This window comes from Harpegnathos saltator, unplaced genomic scaffold (assembly GCF_003227715.2).
Source record: "Harpegnathos saltator strain DR-91 unplaced genomic scaffold, Hsal_v8.6 scaffold248, whole genome shotgun sequence".
NCBI classification, from domain to species: Eukaryota; Metazoa; Arthropoda; class Insecta; order Hymenoptera; family Formicidae; genus Harpegnathos; species Harpegnathos saltator.
Window position 1 is genome coordinate 592,585 of NW_020230037.1, and position 23,977 is coordinate 616,561.

Genomic DNA, 23,977 nt, shown 5'->3' on the forward strand with positions numbered 1-23,977 from the left:
TGCTCGCGGCAGGACTCCAGGAGCGGCGGCGAAGCTTACGATCGACAAAACCGACGTAAGGCGCCGGCCCCGACTCGCTTGAACTTTTCGAGACTCTCTCGGAGCCCCTTTCAGCCTCCAGGAAATATAAATAGGGGGAGCCTATTTTCCCGCCGAATGAAATTTTGTTTCCGCATTAACCCCGCGGATACCCCGCTGAACCGCTGGAAACGCCGGCGGTAAATCTCCAGGTGCAACGCGCTGCACGGACTATTGTCCTTTGACGCTGGATGTGGTCGCCCTTTTCGTCGAGAGCAATTTCTCTCTAAGAGTTATTTCTTGACTCTCCGTCACCTCTCTCAACACAGGTCTATATACTCTTCATCTCAACAAGCAACATATTTGTTATGTAACTTGCTCAAAGCACCGCAGTCGAGGAGTGTGCGCGACAAAAGCGAACGATCTAATAGCGAAGGGCAAGTGGGTAAACAAGAGCGACTTTCTTTCTTCGCAGGCTCTTGTTATCTTTCTTCATCAACGGTCAAACATTTCGATAGAATCTGAGGTTCGGAAAGAGGCGAGGAGTAGCAAGAAAATACAGAGAGATGCTCAAGCAGCCGATATTTGACTCTTAAAAGCTACCACCAAGTATCACCTCAAGCCAACTTTTCTTGTTATGTTTATAGCAAACATTATATGCTACAATTGATCGGTTTTATCACAATGTCGTCGCTATTGATAGTGTGAATAGATACTTATAAAAACAGTATTGTCAACGTAGTGACGTTTCTTCGTAAGAAAATTTCGCAATGAAATTTCACCCATGACAGCCTTCCCGAGTAGAAAAATTAATAGGGCTCTGGTAAGGGCCTGATTATTTCTCCCTAACATTAATCGGGCCCTGGTAGGCATAGAAAGATAAGGGCACTACAAGATGTGTAACAAATGATTTAATGGGTCTTTATAAGGCAATATTATAAGTGCCTTATGAGGCAATATCAACAGGGCCTTATAAGGTAATATTAATAGGACCTTACAAGGAAATATTTGTATTATTGCTTGAGTAAAAATATTCGCTCTTTTTACTCCAAGAAATTTAAACTGCAATTTCTTTATTTCTTTATAACCTTGTTAGTACATGACAAGAATTTTTTATTTTAAAAATATAGCATACTTACAATAAAATTTAGTATTCTTTACACGTAAAAAAAATCCTGCTACTGTTTTTATTAGAGAGAGAGAGAGAGAGAGAGAGGGGGAGAGAGAGAGGGAAAGAGGGAGAGAAGAGAGCGGAGGCACCGCAGAGCGCGCGAGCGCACCGCGGCCGCTCGATCAAAGCGCGAGCTTGAGAATTTAAGTTAGATTAAGTTATGATTTATGTAGCGACCGTCGACGCGCCGAGATCAATCGGCTTCCGCGGAAATAACGAAACTTCGCGCGAGCAGTTTAACGCGCGCGCGCGCTACAGTCGGAACCATTTCTCACGAGAGCGATCGCCACCGCTGGGACTCGGCAAAAAGCGACAACGAATTATCGGCTATCGCTCGAGCTGCTATCGGGTCGGACGAAGGTCTCGCTCCCCTCGGCGCGGTGAGACGAGAAGCGACGCAACATTCCACGTAGGAAAGAGCGGACACTCACCTCCGCTGCGATCACCTCGGCTGTTGCTTCGACGAACGGTCTCACGGCATCCGGCATCCTCCGTCCTCTCGTTCGCTTCGGTATCCTCGCCTCGTCCTTCGCTCCGCCTGCTTCTCTCCGTCTCTCCTCCCCTCCTTTCTTTCTCTTTCCTTCACGTTCTTCTCCCGCTGTCTCCGGTACGTAATCGGAAACGACGACCTGCGAGAAAGACGACGATATTAAATTTAAAGCCACAGAAGGGCACTGTTCTGCCGGACAGACGCGTGTGCCTGTGTGTGTGTGTGTGTGTGTGTGTGTGTGTGTGTGTGTGTGTGTCTGTGTGTATGCGTGTGTCGCTCGCGCGCGCACATACACACGCATGTGCGCTTATACATCGCTACTTTAGCTAACAGTTCTTCAGGAGCGAAATTATACGCGAGCCTTCAGATACACGAGTATGAGAGAGAGAGAGAGAGAGAGAGAGAGAGAAACGAGACAATTGCGAGATAAATCTGGAGAATCGAGGAAATTACGCGCGATATGCCGCTACCGTACGAAATAATAAAGATTAACGCGGCCGCGCGATTGTTTGCGCAATGGAGAATCGACGGCACAATCGAGCCAGCCGGTGTAGCGGAATACAAGCTACATGGCATCATCAGTTTTGTTCGTCTAATTCATTGCAATTCGCAGTCGGACACTCGGGCTTACTACCGTAAAGGTCCGGGTCCGTCGCCTCTGGGCTTACTCGCGACAGACGGAGGGGAACTTGGAAAACGAGTGAACAATTCGGGGAATGCGATGTCCAGGAGAACTGAGCGAGATGAGGGCGACGATAACTGCTATGAATTGGAAATTAGCGCGAAGGGTGGCCCTCCTCCTTGTTATGAATAAATTATCCCCGACGAGCTCGCGCTCATGGCGTCCGGACGTCACAGCGCGTTCCGGCGCGTTCGATCGGAATACGGAATGGGCAATTACGTTTACACAAAGTCCCAAACCGCGCGTGTCCCCCACGTGGTGGAGGCCGTCTTTTCTCCGTCGGTATCAACGACGCGGCAGGAATGCGAGAGAATACGCCCACAATCGAGACGTCTACCTGCGCGCGATTCGCCTCGGTCCCGTGAGTCACCGCGAGGAGGCCCGTCGCACGGTCTGTTAAATGCGATCCCGACACCTCGTCCTGCGTTATAATCGCGTCGGGGAGAAAACACGGGAGAGAGCAGCGCACCGCGTCCCTCCCGATTCCTCACCGAACTGACCAGCCGTAAGCACCAACCCGCCGCGGGCGGGTGATCTCCGCGTTATCAGCGAGACGCGAATTATCGTCCGCTTCGGCGGCGCGAAGAAGAAGGCGCGGGAGGAGCTCGGCAGGAGGTGGGATTACGCGGACGGAGAAAAATGGGATTTTCCGCTGAAGCATCGCCGAGCCGAGCGCCGAGCGAGATTACGAATCCCAATGATGAGAACGCGATCCGGATCGTCCGGATTTCTGGCTAATTGGAAGCGAACTCCAAATATCGGAATATCCAAATGGCCGATATTTGGGACACCGGGAAACCGCTTCATCCGGACGCTCCCTCCCCTCCCTCCTATCATCCAGCGTGACGCCAACGCGCGCGCTATTTTCGACAAACATCCATTTAAGACGATCGTCGCGTCGAGTCGAGAGAGGATCGATCGTGCGCGCGCGTGTGTGTGTGTAAAAGAGAGATAGAGAGATTGCGAAACCCACCGTCCTCGATCCGAAGCGACGACGAGCGACGGCGTTCCCAGCGAGATCGGCGCTATCCTACCTTGCGTGTCACTGCACTTACTTCATTTACGCACACCCGACGTGACTTATCCTTTTTCGGCCAACGCACTCGGCTCCGGCGAGCCGCCTCTGCGATCTCTCGCGTCGCGCGAACGCACCTAAACGCCCGGAGCTACAGCGGGCGCGGGCTCCTCTCGCGGCCGACAACAGCGGCGTCGCGAGCTCCGCTCGCCGAGCGCCGCTCGTTTCTCGTCGTCGACGAGAAGCCGCGTCGCTGCTCCGCACCGACGGCACCCCGCGCTCGCACTTGTATATTTCCGACTCCACCGGCTGTTCCTTCCGTCTCCTCCTCCTTTGTCGCCGAGGCGCGTCGCGCGCGAACTTGAGGACGCGAGACGCCTCGCGCACTCGGTGTACTCGGCTTCCCCGCGCGAGCAGAAGCCGAACACCCGGCAGAGTTCGCACCTCCGAGGTCGACTCGCGAGAGAGCAGGATTCGGTCGGTTTCCGCGAGCACACGAGCGGCCGGTTAGCAGCGCGATCGGTCAGGAGCTCCTCTCTCTCTCTCTCTCTCTCTCTCTCGGTCGTAGGATGAAGTCTCCGCGATGACGCGACTCGGAGAGCAGCCGAGGAGGAAACTCTCACCGATCGGCGCGCATACGTCGCCGTCGCGACTGCCGCCGATCGCACCTGGCGAGCGGACGTGCAAGAGCGACGGCAACGGCCGCCGCCATCGACCCGCTGCTTTCCACGACGGAGCGGAGCACGAAGCGAGCGAGAGCACGTTCTCCAGCGGCTTTTCCGCGGGCTGACGCGACGCGACAACGCGCACAGGACGAAACGCGGCACACCTGCGGCACGGAACGGGCACGCGCGCGCGCGCGCGGACACGTACCGCGTAAGGACGAAAGCGACACGACACTGGATGAGAACGGGCAACAGGTTCGTCGGCTTGCCCCTGAGGAACGCGGCGACGGCAGGGGGAGAGCGGGAGAGGAGCGGCGGCGGGCGGCTGGGAGGGGGGCAGCGGAGGGGCAGGCGAATGGCCAGCCAGGTAAGCCAGGTAAGCCGCCATTGCTCCTGACGCAGCATCCAGCATCCGAGCAGTGGCGTAATTAACGGGCCCGCGGGGGCCCTCCGTTAGTACCTCGTCGTGGCGGACGACGAAAATGAAGCGAGGAAACAGCCGGAGGAGGGGGCGGCGGGGGGGGGGTACTAACGACCACTCGGCTGTTCTTCTTTCCTCCTGTTTCGCGAAACGAGCGAAACGAGCGATATTTCGGCAGTCGTGGCGCTTACGTGGGCCGGTACGGAGTCGCGTGATGAGCGTGATGAACCTGCCAGGCGGAAGAATGTTCCGCCGACATTGTCGCCGACACTGCGCACGGCGCGGTATCTCGCGGGCGATATCTCTCGGCAACGCGGAAATGAGGAACGTGGTGGTGGTGGTGTATTCAGCCCTCGCGGGGCCGCGGGTGCGACGGAGAGCGAAGGGAGCGTGGCGCTACCTCCCGTAACGACCGAACGTCCTTTGCCACAATGGGCGAAATTGCGAATGTTCGGCCAGAGTTCGAGATCTCGCTTCCTGCTGAAGCGCAGAGATCCGCTTGAGCCGAGCGAGAGAGAGAGAGAGAGAGAGAGAAAGAGAGGGTGCTCCATCGCTCTCTTCCTCTCGAGAGCTCTCTGTCTCTCTTGCGCCCTCAACGGCTCACACAGTTCGACCGAGTGGCGCTGTCGTGTGTGTTTCGACACTCCGCTTGGCTAAAACCCGAATGGAAGACTCCGCGCGGCGAAGAGCACGAAGCGCTCCTGCCGCGCGTCCTGGCGTCTACCGGCAGGTCCCGACAGCCGCGCATAATCCACGCGAACAAGCACGGGCGCGATCATTCGTCCTGCTCGTCAGCGTTCGATGCGGCACCTGCGATAGGAAGTGCCGGTTACACCACTGCGGCAACAGGTTGTTGCCAATGAGAGAGCTGCCATGAATGAGCGAGCGAGCGAGCGAGCGAGCCAGCCAGCCAGCCAGCTAGCTCGTTTCGTGGCGGCGCGGCCTGCCGTGTGTGTGTTAAGTCAGAAAACGAGCGCAATCTTTCGCTGCCGGACCCCCGTTGTTGCCGGCCGCCGTAATCCGCGGCCGCTCGATAAATATGCAAAATCGCGGCCGCATTCGAGTCACGCGCGTATTCCGCGGCGCTCGGTAGGTGGCTTATCGGTGGATTCTCACGATCCGCTTGACGAGGCGCGATTGCGAAAGTGCGACGCGGCGCACGGAGCTGCCTTATCAGAACTACAGACTTCTGTGTACACCCTCTTAACCGGCCCCGGGATGGCTTTAGAAAACACAAGAATAGTTAAGGAATCATTTTATTTACTCGAAATATTCTCCCTCGGCAGAAAAATCAAACGATTCGCGCACGTTCATCAAATTACTTTTTTATGTCGCTGATTGGAATGGCGTTGAGATTGCTCGTCCTCGACCGTTGAATGTCTTCGACTGATGCAAAACGGTCTCCTCTCATCGCCGAATGCAGCTTAAGGGATAGAAAATAGTCGCAGGGTAAATTCGGGGGATATTGAAGCAATAAAATTTGATTTTTGGTCAAAAAATCGGTGGCAATTGACGAGCGATCAGAAGGTGTATTATCGTGCGACAATCGCCAACTGTTGCGCTGCCTTCTCTGAATCGTCGATGTCACTCAAAAACTCGTGTTTGTGATAACCAATTATCTCCATAAGCGATCTTAAGCATTTGCAGCGTTTAGAGGACGTGTTAAAGAGACCAGTTATATCGGTCTAGTGTATAATACAAAAGTCTGTGATCAGAACCGTCGTCGGGGATACCGCTCCAAAAATTCTGCGAGACAGGGAGAGAGCGAGAGAGAGAGAGAGAGAGAGAGAGAGAGAGAGAGAGAGAGAGAGAGAGAGAGAGAGAGAGAGGGAGAGAGAGAAAGGGTGGGAGGGAGAGAGGCCGTTGCGTCACCGGGAAGTCGATTGCTCAACGAAGGTGGCCGTAATATTCGCTTTTGTTCCTCAAAGGACGCACGTAGCGAGCGAAGTTGCGTGACTGTTTGTTTGTTTGGACACCTCGCCGGAAGGTGCGTAATATAACTTTACTCCGCAGAGGTCGTTATTGGCCCTGATGACATCGTCGATAAATCGGAATGATAATGGAGGAAACGTAATAGGTCGTGGCGTAATTCGATCGTTTCTCACGTAACTTGCCGGCACGACGTGCGTTACGTTCGTCCAGAGGAAGTCGTCGTCTGAGGACCTGCGCGCGACCGTGCGAGGATCGTCCTTCCCCCGCGGCTTCTTGCGCGTTTTTCGCACGAGCGAGCGAGCGAGCGAGCGAGCAAATGGATCGGCAGTCGGAAGAGATAAGAGCGAGTCGAAGGCACGCGATGTAAGAGCCAGCTGGCGATAGCGTACGTACGGTAATTGCCGTCCATCGCGCTCCGCAGCCGTGACGGAGGATTGAGAAACGCGCGCCAGCGCGCGGGGCACCAGCAAGAAATGCCATTTGCGCAGGACGTCGCTCCCTCGCGGTCTCCCCCTCACCCCCCCCCCCCGCGACCAACTGACAATGAACCGAACTCGCGAGACGTTGCGCAGAAATAATAATTTTGCGGGAATCGCGAGGCACTTCACCGGCAGAAACGACAATGTCGCTGGCGGTGAAAGACCGTCCTGTCCTGGGAAAAATTTCGAGTCTATTTTACCGAGCGATGATGACTCGGGGGGGGGAGGGGGCCGAGGGGAGATGAAACGAGAGAAGATCCCGAGTCGGAAGAAGAACCAGGGAGATACGGTATTTACGAGTGAGCGGTTATAAATCCTGTCGAGCATCCGCTGCGAAAATTTTACGCATCGCGCGCTTCGTATCGACAATCGTGTCGGCGATTCTTCGGCAACGTGTCGCTTATCGCCAGACATTCCACGACGCTATCAATCTCGAAAATAATTAGATTAGATACTACTGATATTTCAGCCGTGTTTTCAGCAGGCCTGAAACTCGATGTTACACTCGACATGTAGGTGAATAATTTCTCTGCCTCACACTTATCCCGTTATCAATAGTCTTATCTTATTGTCAAGGGAAAACGCAAAATTCATACTTGATCGCGGCTGCCTGCTCATCGCGATTCGGAATCACTCTGTCGTCTCCGACTGACAAGGAAAGATAGGGAACCCGGGAATTCAAGAAAATTATGAAACTGTGTGTGGAAGTAAAGTAGTTCATCCGTAATGCGAAATTGTTTTTTGTCCGTGCGGAATTCCAGTGTCTGAGGGGGTGAAACCACACTTCGAAAAAGAAAAACTAGTTTTTCTCGTTTTTAGCATTGTATCTCTTAAAATACGAGGCATATGCAAAAATAGTTTATATGAAAGTTGTAATGTATTTTATATACTCTTTGTGTATTCAGATTTTGCAAAATTGGCGGAGGACGGAGGGGGTTTCAAAAATTTTTCAATTTTGCAAAATCTGCACAGTTGCAAAATTGCAAAGAGTATATGAAATATACTACAACTATAAGTATACTACTTTCATATAAACCATTTTTGCATATGCCTTGTACTTTAAAAGATGTACGCTAAACACATGAAAATGCTTTTTCCTTTTCGAAGGATGGAGTCTCACTCCCTCGGACTAAAATTCCGCGCGAACAAAAAATAGTTTTCATCGCGGAAGTTTCATAATTTTTTCAATTTCCAAGTTCCCTATGTTTCCTTCTGATGAGGCGGCTCATCGAACAAAGCCGAACCATCAGACTCGAGCCTCTCACCGTCGGTCGGGATCCGAATCGTGATCTACGTCATTCCGCCACGAGGTGGAGCCAGCTGATGCGCATTGCTTTCCCCGCGCGGAACAGCTGTCAAAGTTGTCGCCCGTCGTCGTGTCTCGAGTGAGCGGCAGCCGCAGCGATTGTGGCAGCGAAACGCGCAAAGGTGACGGTGATAATCACAGAAATTGCGTGCGCGTGCGCGTGCGCGTGCGCGCGCGCACATAGGCGCGGAATGCAGTGTGTGGCGCAATACGATGCCCCGCGCGACGCATGGATCTCGACTGTCACTGTGCCTGTAGATGCGCCGCGCGACACGGACCATCAGTCGAGGATAACCTCTCGCTGACTGACCGCGGACGACGGAGGAAAGGCGCGCGCGCGCGCGCCTCGCATCGTCTCGCAACGTAGCAGCAGCAGCAGCTAGCGGACGAAACGCCCATCGCCGGAGCGGCCTCGCGCGCGGCCATGGCGTGCCTGCTGCTGAATCAGGAGAACGTGCATCTGAAGATCCCGTCGGCCGACACGCTGGACGGGGTGACGTACTACTGCATCGAGGTTAAGATCGCGTCGATCAAATGGACCGTGAAGCACAGGTAACGCAGCGCGGCCGCGCGCGACGCTAGCGACTAATTTCTGCCGAGCGAGCAGGCGTGAGAGAACGTTATTCGCGATTGCTCATGTCCTTTGCTTTGCAAGGTACAACGACTTTGCCGAGCTGCACGACAAGCTCGTGTCCGAGCACTGCGTGGAGAAGGATATCCTGCCTCCCAAGAAGCTCATCGGTAACAAGTGCGAGGCTTTCGTGGAGAAGCGCAGGCTGAGCCTCGAGGTCTACCTCAACGCCGTTTATAACTACCTGAAGAAGGCGATGCCGAGGGAGTTGGCTGTATTCTTGGACCTACATGTGTACGACATATACTTCCTGCTGCAGAGCATGGCCTTGGAGTTCTTCACCCGCGGCGACGCCCTGCTGCAGACCTCCACGAGCTACACGTTCAATCCCGTGCAAGTAATGGGATTTGACTTGACGCATTCGCGACTCTTGCCGACAACGTATGCTTGCTCCGCGCATGTTAATGCCGCGCGTTTGCTTTCAGCTGTACGCGATCAGCGAGAGAGTGAAGCAGCCGTGCTCGTCCATGGAGGTCGTGGACAAGAAGTACGACTTCAGCCACGTGTTGGACTTCAACTCTCATCTGACGAGTCTCACGATCGAGGGTAGCCCGGAGCCCTACAGAACTAGCAATATCTACTCGTTCGCGTTGTCCATCGAATTGTCGAGCTTTAAGAACGTGCAATACCTCACGATCGACCAGTACCCCGTGGACAAGATCTACAACATGGGCAATCTACGAGACACCGTGTGCCTGCTGAAGGTCACGCACACCAAGCTCCGGAACATCGTGGAGCTGGCGATGTGCGAGGAGGTGCACAAGAACATCGAGAACGCGAACGATTCTCACGTGTGGCTGAAGGTCACGCATTTGGACCTCAGCGACAACCGCATCGAGACCATCGACGAGGCGATCAAGCTGCTACCGCACATCGAATGCCTGACGCTCAACAACAATCACCTGTCTGAGATCTCGAACGTGACGTTGTTGCCGCGGCTGTCGCAGTTGTACCTGGCATCGAACAACTTCACCAGCCTGCCGGACGATCTTCACACGAGGCTCGGTTACATCGTCTACATCGACCTGTCGCAGAACAAGCTCACGTCGCTCGCCAGCTTCTCCAAGCTCTACTCCTTGGAAGGGCTGGACGTCAGCTGCAACCGCATCGAGAAGATCGAGGAGGTGAAGAACATCGGTCACTTGCCTTGCCTGGAGAATCTCAGGCTCACGGGCAACCCGGTGTCGACGATCGTAGACTACAGGGTCAAGGTGCTGGAGCCGTTCGGCAAGAGGGCTGCCGATATATGTCTCGACAACGAGAAGCCGAATCAAAAGGAGCTCGACACCGTGTCGGTGCACCAGGCATTGCGCATCGCGAGGGAAGGTAAATCGCCGACTTTCACCGCCTCCGATGCGCCGCTCTTCTCTGCCGAAATTCCGAGTATATAGAAATTCCAGCCGAACCCGGCTCTTCCCCTCCTCCTCCGCTGCGCGCTCACGCAGCGCGAGGAGAGCGAAATCTTTTTATACAGCGCGTACATTTTTATCACTCCGCGAGACTTTCTCGGCAAAAGCGTCGTATCGTTTTTACTTATTTCGACCTTGTGTTTTCGAATGTGTGTGTGTGTGTGAGAGAGAAAGAGAGAGAGAGAGAGCGGATAACATGGGCAACGTTCAGTAAGATAAAGCGTCGTCGTTATCGTGCTTTTTACCGAGCTCCTCTCGAGAGACGAGCAATTTTAACACTGTAAAGTGTGAAAGCGAAGAAGGAAAAAAAATAAAGAGGAAAAGAAGATTGCGCGCTTCGCAATGGCGTCTCTAAATTGTAATTTTTAACTGCGAAGTGAGCCCGTGAGATGCGCGAGATACGCTTCTCTCTGAAAGCAGGAACAAAAGTATGTCACAGATCCATGACAAAATGGCGTGAAGTTTGATTCACTCGCGTGCAATTCGTACGAGATAAATTCATGGGGTTTCTACGGTTTTATACGTGCAGCAATGTACATATCGGCACATTCGCGATCGCCGTCTGTTGTCCGCAGCGTGAACGGGGTAACGATAAACGGACCCGCTTGCACTATTGTTAGTTAATTTAAAAAAAAGAATACACTATGCGATTATCGGATTTTATCGAAATGCTCTCGCTGCTGCTAAAGTCACGAAGTCTTGAGCCGCGGTCAGTTGTGTGATGTTATTTATTCTAAGATAATTTCAGAGCCGTTTTAGCTCCGGAGTGCGACACATCACGCGAACATCTCCGGACGTACCGATTTTATATAATTTAACACAGAGAATCGACCTGTATATAAGAAAAGATGTATTTTGTTAATAAAGATGAATAAAGCAGCAATCTGTGATAACACGTGTGGTGCGTTTTTCTCGCCGATTGATTCTGCGAAGGTATTCCGAAGGCGTTACCATTGTTAAGCATCGCTTACATCGACGGCAATAAAAAAGCCCACGCTTCTCGCCGAGAGATGCACACGTATGAGCCGCTCATTGCACCGCTCATTCGGTGTATCCGGGAGAGGAGGCAATTTATTCGCACATCTCATCTCGGGGAGGGAAGAGTGCGACGCGCAACTTCGCTCTTATTCGTTGGCTTTTATTTAAACTTTCGTGTATCTCTCTCTGCATTACCTTTAAATATTATGCGCATCTCGAAAAATATTAAAATACTCATAAATAATATCAATATATAATGCTTATACATACACTAAGCATCGTGTTATAGTCTTTTAACGTACACCTAAACTAACACATACATAAGTTAACCATTACAAACGATCGCGTTGTTTTTGTTTTTCTTTTTTTTCCCTTTTATAATAATAGTCGCGGTGTGCGGTGCACAAGTAAGCGATACGGCTCACAGCTTTTCGAAATAGAAAGAGAGAGAGAGAGAGAGAGAGAGAAAGAGAAACGCCTAACTAAAATATTTCTGTGTATCTTTTTCAAAGGCAATGCACATCTCTGAAAAAAAAAAAAAGTCACTAGCTACTGATTTACACTAGGGGGAATCTGAAATATCGTGTGTATGTAAAGGAATAAAGCCGTTCGTATGAAAAAGGAAAATATTTTATCAAACATGTGAATTGTTCTCACTTTTATATAGCACTTTAACGCGGATCTGAATACGTTTGATTTGCTTTTGCTCGTCGTTTTCTTCTTCAATTAGCGAAATTCGATCGGTATTTCGACGCGCACCATGCGCTCGGCGCAATATAGCTTTTATATATCTTCGCCATTATGTATATATATAGTATTTATATATATATATAGTTAAAATTGGTCAAGCAGCTTTCTCGCATGGATAAATCGGCACGTGTGTGTGTGTGTGTATGTGTGTGTGCGTGTGTGTGTGTGTGTGTGTGTGTGTGTGTGTGCGTGTGTGTGTGTGTGTGTGTGTGTGTACGCGCGTGTATATATATATATATATATATATTTGTAAAGAACTCGTCTTTTTCTTTTTTCTTTTCAAACCGCTGTGAAGGATCGATAAAAGAAGGATTTAGGACTTACAATTTGGATCGGTTACTTGAAAGGAAGGTCCGATTTTTTAGTGGATGGTAATCGGAACAGGAGGAATTTTGTCTTGAGGCGGCAAATCCAAAGTCGATTCTCCGCGACTCGTCCGGAGGTTTACTGATGCGCGATCGGGATGAGCTTCTCGCCGGAGCCGATCGCCGGTAAGGGCGCCTCCACGGTGAGGACACCGTCCTTGCTCAAGGAGGACTTGATGCTCTCGGGGTTGGTTCCCTTCGGCAACAGGAACTCCCGATTGTATTCCCTGTACACCGATTTGCTCTCCGTCTTCTCCTCGTGTTTAGCGTGAACCTGGAACAAATGAAAATGGCATCGTGTTATTTGAGTTGCGGAATGTCCCCCCGACTTTTACGACACGCAAGACACCTCGTAACTCTCGGCGAATTCTCGACGACGTGTGTACACTAGCTCTCATCAAGGATCGTTCAAACAATTGAAGAAGAGCGAGAATTTCTATCAGCCACGAACTGTTGTACGTATTATTTATAAAAGAAACATCTGTTGCACAGTGATTCTTGGAGAAGATTAATTTTCCAATCAAATGCCGAATACATTCTAAGGCTCATCTCTCTCTCTCTCTCTCTCTCTCTCTCTCTCTCTCTCTCTCTCTCTCTCTCTCTCTCTCCCTCTCTCCCCCTCTCTCTCTCTCTCTCTCTCTCGTGTTACTTTACATATTACTAAGTTGTACAACAATTTGCAATCTTTATTTACAAATAGGACAAGATTAATCAATGAAATATTCTCCTTTGTTATCGATGATCTTACCGCCATTTATTGCACAGTTGCTGAATCCCATCGCGATAGAAACTCGGTGGCTTTGAGACTATAAAAAATCACTGATGAATTTTCGCGCGTCGTCAACTGTCGAAAAATGTGTCGAGGACACGAAGTGCGTGTTGCAGCGACCGAAACAAGTGAAAATCTGATGGAGCCAAGTCTGGAGAATACGCCGCGTGTGGAATAGAGGTGCAATTTTTCCTCCAAGTCTTCGTATTCGAAGCTTCGAAGAAGAAACGAAGACGAAGCTTCAATACCAAATATTCCAAGATCGAAGTTTCGAACTTTCGAAGTTTCTTCAAACTTCGAATCATTCGAAGCTTCGAAGCTACCGAAGAATGATAGCCCTAATGTGGGAGAACTTCCCAGCTCAAGTGTAAGATGATTTCCTTCGTGGTTCCTGCTGTATGCAGTCTGTCATGCAGCAGGACTTTACGGCTGCCTTGTCCATCAAATGGTCTTTTTTGTCAATCGCATCGCTCAAACGTATTAATTACTCCTGCCAAATCTCCGCTTTAATAGTTTTACCCGATTCTAAGAGCTCATAGTACAGCACATCCTTCTGATCCCACTATACACAGAGAAGAACTTTTTTCCCGAAACGTTTGGATTTTACTGTCGACCTTATCGATTGACCTATGATTTTTTGCGTTTAGAATTTTCATCATATAATCCATTGTTCGTCACTAATTAAGGTTTTGTGCAAAAAATCTTTTTTTTGCTGTCTGGCGAGCAAGATAACACATATGGTCAATCGGCGATTTTTATTGTCAATGGTTAGCTCATGTGGAACCGACTTTCCTTCTTTCTGTATCTTTCCCATACGATGTAAACGATCGCAAATAGCTCTCTGGCTTACTCCCAGCTTTCCCGCAAGTTCTTGTTGTGTTTATGCTGTATTTTCATTCAGTAGATTTTGCAACTCCTCGTCTTCAAGTTTTTGGGCTGACCGGGACGTGGTTGGTCGTGAAGATCAAAATCACCACTTCAGAAACAGGTTCAAATCAGTTTCGGCACGTGCGATCGATCGCAGCATTTTCACTAACAAGCAGCACAAATCATTTTTGGCTAATACAGAAGTGTTTTTGTTTGAATGAAATGCAAAATGCGTCGCGTATCATGTGCTCTTTGTTAATAGCGCCATCACGAACGCTATTGATTATTTGAGGTTATATGAGGTCAAATGAGGTCAAATCATACATCATTTAGAAAAGTTAAATGTCAACACTGTAAAACCGCTATAGAGCGGGAGAATATTTCAGTTTCAAATTTTGCTCTGAGTAGAGATGTGCGAACTATTCGAATTCGAATCGAATCGAATCTAATGTAATTCGATTCGATTCGAATCCGAATCCCTATGATTCGAATCCGAATAATTCGAATAGGAATCAAATATATTAGCGTTTGTGCGTATCAGTTGTAAAACGGGCCATCTGGGCCTGTATATTTGAACCTTTAACTTATTTTTAATTAATTATTAATTAATAATGTTTAATTACCGTAATTAACCTAACTTATAATTAATAACTTAATTATAAATTACTACAAATACTACTACAAATATTTAAATATATATTTTATTTTAAGATAATATTACAATATTAATATTCCCTTTCATTAAAATCTTTCATTAAAATCTTCCATCATTATTTGCACGTTTAATATTCATGTTAAATTTTTTAATGGTTCGATTCGATTTGATTCGAATTCGAATGAAATTTCATAGATTCGATTCGGATTCGAATTCGAATTTAAAAAATGAGATTCGATTCGATTCGACATAAAAATTCTTGATTCGCACATCTCTAGCTCTGACCTATGCAAATTTCATCGGAAAGAATCAATTAGCAGACCTATTCGTTTCTGAAAATCACGTACCCACTGCAGCAGATTCAACCCTCTTGCGGTTCTTCTTACTGGCAGAAATTACTATCAAAATGGTTAAATTTTTTCTGCGGAGGAAAATATTTACTTTCATGTTTTATCATAGTTTTCGAATGTGCTGATTTCAAGTTTGAGCTTGTTACTGACAAATGCAAAATGGTGGATAAAAAATTCAGGCGCACCTGAAAGTAGTAGATCTTACCCCGAGTCACAGACTCGGGCCTAACCGTCTAGCCGTTTAATCTTGCAAATTTTCAAACCGATCTCCCGGAATTCCGTCACAAGGCAATATACGCGATTCATTCACGATGTACTCGCGTCCACGTGAATTTACAAGCTCTCGTTTGCACCGGGCTCGCGTGCGCCGGGCAATAAGTCGCAATTGATTTATCATCACGAATGCACGGTCGATCGAAGCAACGGTCCCGGCCGGCCATTTCGACTCTCGGAGAAGAATCGTCCTGAAACTCTGAGAGCGCGGGGCTCCATCGTGCAGGAGCAACGGTGGAATTAAGGCTGTCACACGTAGAAAAATTTTAACCGTAACCGTAAGGTTGTAAAAAAACTGACCAATCACAGTCGATTACTATAATGTCACAAGAGAAAGAATCGACTGTGATTGGTCAGTTTTCTTACAACCTTACGGTTACGGTTAACATTTTTCTACGTGTGATGGCCTTTACAGTCTCAGCACGGTAACACATTCTCGCGAATGAGCGATAACCATGAACCGCGATACGAGCTCGAAGAGCGACGCTCTCACGGGCGATTTCCCCGAGCGATCTCAAAGATACAGCAGGACGAATGCGAGCGGCCGTAATGGTGTGACCGTATTACTCATCGTTCGACCGATGTGAGTCATGGCCGGGGGGGGGGTCCGTTTGACCATGCGTAGGTTTCATCTCCTTACTCCTTAGTAGACGCGTAAGTTCAGTATAACGTGTCAGACATCGATCTCATTTTTCCGCAGGCGAATAACGCACGCGTGCGTCGTGTTGCGCGAGTGTTACGTCACGCGGGATATCGATTGCGTTTTCGCCAAGTTGTCGCAAAGGACTGGAAAGAAGTGTCCAAGGTCTCGCGGAGACGACAAAAGGTAGTTTTTGCAATACCGTCTCTCTCAGATACGGTAAACGTTGATCGTGAATGCTATTGCTCGCGTATATGACGACGTTATTTCTGAGCGAGTAACATTCATGATTTACGTTTACCGTATCTGAGAGGTGGTACTGCAAAAATTCTCCAAAGAGATACGACTTCCGTGAGTCCTTTCGTGTCGTTCGTTGGTCCTTGCGCTCTGTGCATTTTGGCAACGGACACCCGAAAAGAAATATTCTATTTGTAAATTGATTTTTCCCATAGTCTCATATTCTAAGCGAAGCCTTCTGCAGAAAAAGGATTCCTCTTTCGCGATAAAGCGATTAAACTGAAAGCGATTGAAATGAACCATTCATCTAAAATTTATAAGATATTATTCCAAATGTTTTCCTCTTATTTCAAAAGGATTTTCTCTAATATTAATGAATTTTCCTCTATATGAAGAGGAATATGTTGATTTGAATGTCGACTTCTTTTGTTCAGTCATGCTCTACCTCCAGACATGAATGGAAAAATAACTATATGGGTCAGAATATTTGGAACGCTTTTTAAAAAAGGTATGTGCGTGCTGTAACATATACATAGATAATTTACTCATATTTAGTCAAATACAGTTTATAATCTATTGCAAGGAGTCGAATAATATATTCTTTCTTTGAACTATGTTTCATACAATTGGTTATGATGTACATCTATGTAGCTATGAAGCCCACAACAAAACTGATTGGAAATTTATTTTTTACGATGGTCTTATATTTCATTCGCGCCTACTTATTTATGCAACTCTTCCCTATGCATTATAATCATTTTTTTTCAAATTAACTAATATAACCAGCAAGAATAAATAATAATCATTTTAAAAAAAGATTCAATAATCTGCGTGTATAAGAGGAAATTTATATTAAAGTCAATGAGATTTGCATTATACATATAACATATAATCCCTCTAACTTTAAGAATAACGTGTTTATAATATTTTTTTTTAATCTTAGGAGAATCCTCTTGAGGGGCTATATGTAAGAATAAAATTCTCTAAAATTTAGACGATTCCGCTTATTCTGAAATTACTCTTTTGTTCGATGCGGATTTTGGCAACAACGGAGATTCACCGTGAGAAGCAGCGTGAGACGTGTTTCTCCGCCTGGGGAATGACGGCTCCTCCATTTCATTTCATTGCACAGTTATGGCTGTCTCCTCGATATTCGGAGCGCGTAACCTGGTCGTGATCCGCAGGTGTTTCCGCGAGTATTCGGAGTCACGTCGGGGCGGAAAATGACACGAGAACCGGCGACTCGAGAGAAACGTTGTGTTCTCTGCGGCGAAAGTGGGTTACGAGAGCCGCGACGCAATCAGGACAGCCACGTTTTACGAGGGAAGACGCCGAGTGTTACGCGAGAGTAATAAAGAGGCGAGAACGCAGCGGGGAGCGAAGGGCTGGAGGGTGAAAAATGACGGATCGCGATCGTTCTTTCCACCTTCTACCTTCTATGTCGCGTGTCGCTGTCGAGGCGCGAATCGATATCTTAAAGGCGCTTCCTCGCGTTCTTCCTCTCGCTTGACCTCGTTTTTCGTGCGGGGATGAAGCCGCCGCCGCGTGTCTCCCCGTCGTGTCCCCCATAAATGTCTGCACGGGCGAGCTTGTTTTTGCGCACGAGGCGCGAGCGGATTTCGGTGAATGTCACGCGCGTGTTTTCGCAACCCGGCGCCCTTCGCAACGAGATCTTATCCGAGCGCTTTCCCGTTGACTCAACCCACGATCGATGGGAATTTACATTTTATCAGAGCAAAGCGATCGCGCCTCGTGTGACGTGCGCGGACTTTTATGTGTGTGCGCACGCCGCGTCCCAAATTCTTCATACGTAACTCGCTCGCGTGATGCATTACGCTCGTTACGATTCGCTTCTTGCCGTGCTAGCGAAATCTAGATCGCATCGACGAAAAAAGGCGCCCCTCATGCATATGAAATATATACGAGCGAGTCGGTCGATTTATCTATTATTCTTAAGCACGTATTCCATCCCCCCTCCTCTCTCTCACTCTCTCTCTCTCTCTCTGCCCCGCACGTCGCTTCACGTCTGCGCGTTCTTATTTCTTCATTCGGGACCGTCGCCGATCGTTCGCCTCGGACGTTGATGCCTGATAACGAGCCGACCTAAAGTACGTTTGGGACTTATCTTTCCCGGCTGAGAACTGGTTTTCAAGTTGCACACACGCGGTAGCGCGCAAATATTATCGCGCGAATCGCGCGGACACACCGTCACCGGGTTCTGCGCGGACGAGCGCCGTTACGACGAGGCCGTTACATCATGTTAATGGTGATGTTCGATCAGCGACGTATTTAGAAAACGCGGAGTCTCGCGCGACAGTCGACAGCGACTCGCCTTGAAGAAGGCGAGTGTGCAACGTTGATTCACTGTCTGCTGCTATCAAGTAACACGGTAGTACACGCTGTATCTTTGTGGTACGCGTGGCTAACGCACGCGATCAGCGAGAGAGAGAGAGAGAGAGAGAGAGAGAGAGAGAGAGAGAGAGAGAGCGGAATTTTGAATATTATCCTCCCTTATTATTCTGGCTCTTTTTCAAACAACTTTCGAGTTGTTGCGCGCGCTAGTACAATAAGTTAGAATGAGAGAAAATGTGTCTGTTTTACCAGAAAATAAGTATTCTATTTGTAAAGTGATTTTTCCCATAGTTGCATATTCCAAGCGAAGCCTTTCACAAAAAAAGGATTCCCCTTTCGATAAAGCGATTAAAGTGAGCCGTTCATCTAAAATTTATTATTCTGTTTTCCTCTTATTTCAAGAGGACTTCCTCTTACATCAATTAACTTTTCTCTTATATGAAGAGAAATATGTTGATTTGAATCGGTCGGCTTCTTTTTTTTCAGTCGTGCTCTACCTGCAGACATGAACGAAAAAATGGTCATATGCTCATGGGTCAGAATATTTGGAACGCTTTTTAAAAAAGGTATGTGTGTTGCTGAAACATATAACATCAGAGGAATCCTCTTGAGGCGATATATAAGAATAAAATTCTCTAAAATTTAGATGATTCCACTTGTTCTGAAATTACTTTTTTTTTTGGGTGATTCACTCCAATGTATTCGCACTAGTTCCAAAGTCCTTCGAAAAAGAACAGATCCTCTGTCGGAGCGCCAAATCAGGCGGGAGAGAAGCGGATTTCAAGATCTCGAAATCTCCAAAATTGACCAAGCTATTGGAATCGGGGACGAGCGTAGGATACGTTCGAGGCAACTTTCAATAGTCTGGACAACGAGATGATTGAAAATACAACGGCCCTGTCGAATCGTGCGATGCAGGTCGTGGGTCTTCCCACTTTTCAACGTTAGGTATTATCTCGAGAGAGTCGAGCGTCCGGCGCAATTTCTGTCGCGCGCTTCGTGTGGAGAATTGTCGGCTTTGCCTGATCTAACTGTGTATACAATCAAAAGCGTGTTCTTCGTGAAACGAGTGTCGCGACATCGCGAGGTATAAAATTGCGCACGGCGCCGGCGAAACAGAGACGTCGTCGTGCCGCTCGACACGATCGACGGCGAGCGACTTTGAATAGCCGACGCTCGCCCTTCGTCGCTTAATCGCGATGATATTTCACGAAGCGTGTCTAGATGGATTTGTCGCGCGTGAAAAATGCAGGTGCGACATATAATGGCCGCACCCACTCGAGCAAACACATCAAAGGCATATCGCGCCGCGCGAACGGTAGGCGAGGCCTGTCGTGTGCTAATTGCATTACGTAAAAGCCGTTAATGAGTTACACCCGCTCGAAGCGCGCTTTGATTCTCGAGCGAACGCTCTCCCCCCCCATTCGCGTTGACGAAGAAAAGCACCGACCGGTCAAAAGCAACTATCCATGCTCGTTGCGATACGCCGTGCGCGATACGTGCCAACGAATGACGAAATAAACCGGCCTTAACCTTGCGTCACGTGAAAAATTGGGCCGACTCTCTCTCTCTCTCTCTCTCTCTCTCTCTCTCTCTCTCTCTCTCTCTCTCTCTCTCTCTCTCTCTCTCTCTCTCTCTCTCTCTCTCTCTATCCTCTCTATCTATCTATCTCCCTCCCTCCCTCCCTCCCTCCCTTTCTCTCTTCATGTTTGGTCGCTTGCAAACGGTATATCGTGAGTCCTTAGCGTTTCTCCTCATTGTTTACCGCTTGCAAGTAACTTTGTATGCGATTTCAAGGCGCGATATCGCACGCTAGCTTGCGTAGTTTTCAATTTCTCGCCGCGCTCGTCGGGCCGCGCATGGCGAGCGACTGTAAAAGTATAATAACTGACAAGGAAACATAGCGAACTCGGAAATTCAAAAAATGATGAATCTTTGTGTGGAAGTAAAGTAGTTTACCCGTAATGCAAAATTATTTTTTGTTTGTGCGAAATTCCAGTCCAGAGGGGCTGAAACCACCCTTTGGAAAAGAAGCCATTCTTATTTTTAGCGTATGTCTTTTAAAATATGCAAAAATGGTTCGTATGAAAGTTGTAATGTATTTCATATTCTTTGCAAACTGTGTATTCAGCAAAATTTGCAAATATTCTTTGCAAAATTGAAACACTTTTTAAACCCCCTCCGCCCTCCTCCAATTTTGCAAAATCTGGATACACAGTCGCAAAGAGTATGAAATATACACTACAACTTTCATATAAATAATTTTTGCATATTTTAAAAGATATACGCTAACAATGAAAATGGTTCTTTTTTTTCAAAAGGTGGTTTCAGACTGGAATTCCGCACAAACAAAAAATAATTTTGCATTACGGATGAACTACTTACTTTACTTCGGCACAGAGTTACATAATTTTTTAAATTTCCGGGTTCTCTACCTTTCCTTATGAGATAATGACAACAGCTGGTGATTTTTTTCCGGTAGCGTTAATTTCTCGTTTCGATCGTCCGATATCGATTGAGTCGTTGCATGTCTCTCGTTGAATATCTGTCCCTCCCCCCTCTCCTTCGTTTGCATGGTATACAATTGGCATAATGCGAAATAAAATGACAATGTCGCGTCATGTTGAGTAAATTGAAAGACACTTTGCGACCGAATGTCCCTAATAATACATTTGACATTCCGACAACGAGTATATTTCTATACCTTGACGCTTGACGATCCGGCGGAGGGGGAGGGGGGAAGTGCTATTCCAATCGATCGGCTGTCCGCTGCGGAAAGAATAATCCCCGAGAAAGCCAGCGGTAATGTAACGGCGAATCGCGATGCCCGAGTGCTGCTACTTCTTTTTCGCCGGCGAAATGGATTTTGTCGTCGTGGCGGTCATTCGCTAACGCGATTCTCCTGTTGCTATACTCCTCGGGATATCGATCCTGCCGACCGCAAAAAACCAAAGCCATCACGGGGAAAAGCGCTGCGCGGGTAACCTTAGAACTCTCGCGTATTAGCGAGAGAAAGAGAAAGAAAGGGGAGAGAGAGAGAGAGAGAGAGAGAGGGGAGGTGACAAGAGCAAGGAAGAAAGTAATGGAGAGGAAGGCGAAGAGAGAGAGAGAGAGAGGGGGGGGAGGAAGAGCAAGGAAGAAAGTAACAGAGAGGAAGGCAAAGAGAGAGAGAGAGAGAGAAGAAACGCGCCGAGAACGCGAATGAACTACGGTAACCCAACTCTTCGCAGGATCTAAGTTTTCGTGGCGAATATCGTCTTACGGGAGACGAGTGTTACGCAATCCTACCAGCTGTAACCACCAGTCATTGGAGCGGCCGATCTGCCAAACATCAGCAGCACCCGCGACCGTCTCGTCGGCGAAATCTAGGTTACCGCGTCAATGACGACGCCGCGATAATTATTTCGCCGATATAATCGGCTTTCTGGTAGCTTGAATGCGTTTGCACGTGTGTGTGTGTGTACAGCTGTTTCTATGAACTCTCTGCGTGCACAGATATGGTGTGAGACGTACACGTATTGTATTTATAGCGCGACGACTAAAAGCGCGCTTATACTTTTGCAGTGCGCAATTACGCTCGAGACCCTTCAATGGAGAATTCTCCAATCTCGGTCGGGGGGGAAGAGGGATCGTCTTTTACAGTGAGATACTTCCGACGACGCCCGGCCTCTTGATAGCCACAATCCGCAATCCGGCGCCGCGATTGTCGAAAATAACGTAAGGCACCGGCGGCTGTCTGACTCACGAGCTAAATATAACGACGAATTTTGACGTTCCTACTTCCACCTTTGCCTTCGAGCGAATGGCCGTAAAACGGAGTCGGCAGCTCTTACAGATTGATTAAAACAACGCCCGTGTAATCCGAGATGAGCCTTCGAGACGTCTGGAGCGGAGTGTTCCTCTCAGAAGGGAGAGAAACATTTCTACTTCAGCCGGTAGTCAAACGCGCGCGCCGCGCTGCAGAGCTTAAGTGAGTGACGCGCGCGGAAGAAGATAAATTCGAGTCGAGAAGCGGAGCAAAAAATTTGCTTAATCGCGATGGATAATTAAGACTATCGTGTTGAGATTCCCGACCGTGAGAATCGCGGTTTGCGACCGAACGGAAGCCGAGCGCGAAAAGTCGACGGCGTCAAATGCGCTATCACTCCGTGATCACGAACGGGAAAATTCGGCTGCGCTCAAAGCCGGTCAAGGACAGCCGACTTTTCTTTCGTTCGATCCGCAGGCAACGGCGAATCAAAGAAACACGAAGCGAGCGTCCTCTTTCCCCGATCGATTCGCGCGCTGCTCGAGTCTTGTCGTTTTCTCGGTGTGCCAGGCCCTTGCTTGGTTTACTGCCTTCTGTCACGGATATCTGGATCACGAGGACCCCGCAGTCGTCCTTTAGCCGAATGAGATTCAAGCAGACGCTCTCTTTCTCTCTCTCTCTCTCTCTCTCGTCGTTTCTCACAGCTGCTCTCAGTTACCGTCGTCGAGTCCGATCCGCGACGAAGGCGGCAATTAAAAATCGCCGACAGAACACGACCGCTCCGCCAAGTGACGTAAATTCGCGTAAATGTTACGGTGAGAGCGACGAAAAAGGAGGCGAAGGTGTCACGCCTTCTCTCGTAGCTTCGGCGATGACGTCAGTGTCAGCCGTAAAGCCGCTCGAGTCTCGCTGCTCGCCGGACTATCCGGCGACGTCCTCCCCCGTTCCCAAGCCCCGAGTCGCTCGTCCTTCGGAGGAGTCGTCCTTGGTCGAGCCCTTTAAGGTACGCTCGCGGTGCGTGGCCGACCTGAATTCGTCGGACCTTGACCACGATACAAAGCAAGCAGTGAGCGAGAGTTCTTTGTGCCGAGTTCAGGTTCCGTCCGGCGGCGAATCCGTTTATGGAAGACTGCTCTCGTTCCCCTCCGAATGATTTCGGGAAGAGAGAGAGCGAGAGCGAAAGAGAAAGAGAGCGAAACATGCCGTGACGAAAATAAACGAGCGGCGCGGTTTTGCCGGACGAAATCGACGGCGAACGCGGATCGCGGGCGAACGCGCGGAAAGGAGCGAGTCCGATCGAGCGAAAAATTAGGTTGCGCGCGCGGCGGCGACGCGGCGGAGGGAAGCGCAGCGGGGAATAGGAGTGGACGATGGCATTTATCCGAGCTACGCGTTAATACGCCTCGGCGACCTCCTTCAGGCGACAGAAGCGAGGAGGTTGTAAGGCGACCTGCGCGACGAACGCGCAAATGGGAGCGAATCGGCCACGAAAACGAGAACGCGCATAACGCGCCTCGGCTCGGCGAAGCGGCGAGCGACGTCCAAACGTTCGCGCACGTCTCCGCCGCGAGCAGCAACAAGCACGAGTCGGTTGGAAAAATAACGGCGACATCCTCGTCGAAACGTCAACTGATACGCTGTAAAAAGAGCCACAACTCTCGACTTGGGACTTGATTCTTTTTTTTTTTCAGGGCTGTACGCGGCGAGCCTGGCGCCCCGAGTCCTTCGACGCTGATGTCTCCTTTTCTTTCTTAAATTTCTCGCTCGCGCAAAA

General features: G+C 48.9%; 2 protein-coding genes across 4 annotated transcripts in view; one reads left to right on the plus strand and one right to left on the minus strand.

Annotated features, from left to right (window-relative positions):
* Positions 1 to 8,307: 8,307 nt before the first annotated feature.
* Positions 8,308 to 11,114, plus strand: LOC105183039 (nischarin). The gene is made up of 3 exons (XM_011140888.3): positions 8,308 to 8,731; positions 8,835 to 9,147; positions 9,236 to 11,114. Exons 1-3 carry the CDS (start codon positions 8,604 to 8,606, stop codon positions 10,199 to 10,201), a joined length of 1,407 nt encoding a protein of 468 aa, XP_011139190.1. The 5' UTR covers positions 8,308 to 8,603; the 3' UTR covers positions 10,202 to 11,114.
* Positions 11,115 to 12,155: 1,041 nt separating this feature from the next.
* Positions 12,156 to 23,977, minus strand: part of LOC105183040 (alpha-crystallin A chain) — a 33,412-nt gene continuing 21,590 nt past the window's right edge. The window contains exon 4 of one of the 3 annotated variants that reach the window (XM_011140891.3): positions 12,156 to 12,586. In XM_011140891.3, coding sequence (XP_011139193.1) covers positions 12,392 to 12,586 — 195 coding nt within the window. In that variant the 3' untranslated portion in view covers positions 12,156 to 12,391. The remainder of the gene's footprint in view (positions 12,587 to 23,977) is intronic. The other 2 variants (XM_011140889.3, XM_011140890.3) reach the window with 2 other exon arrangements.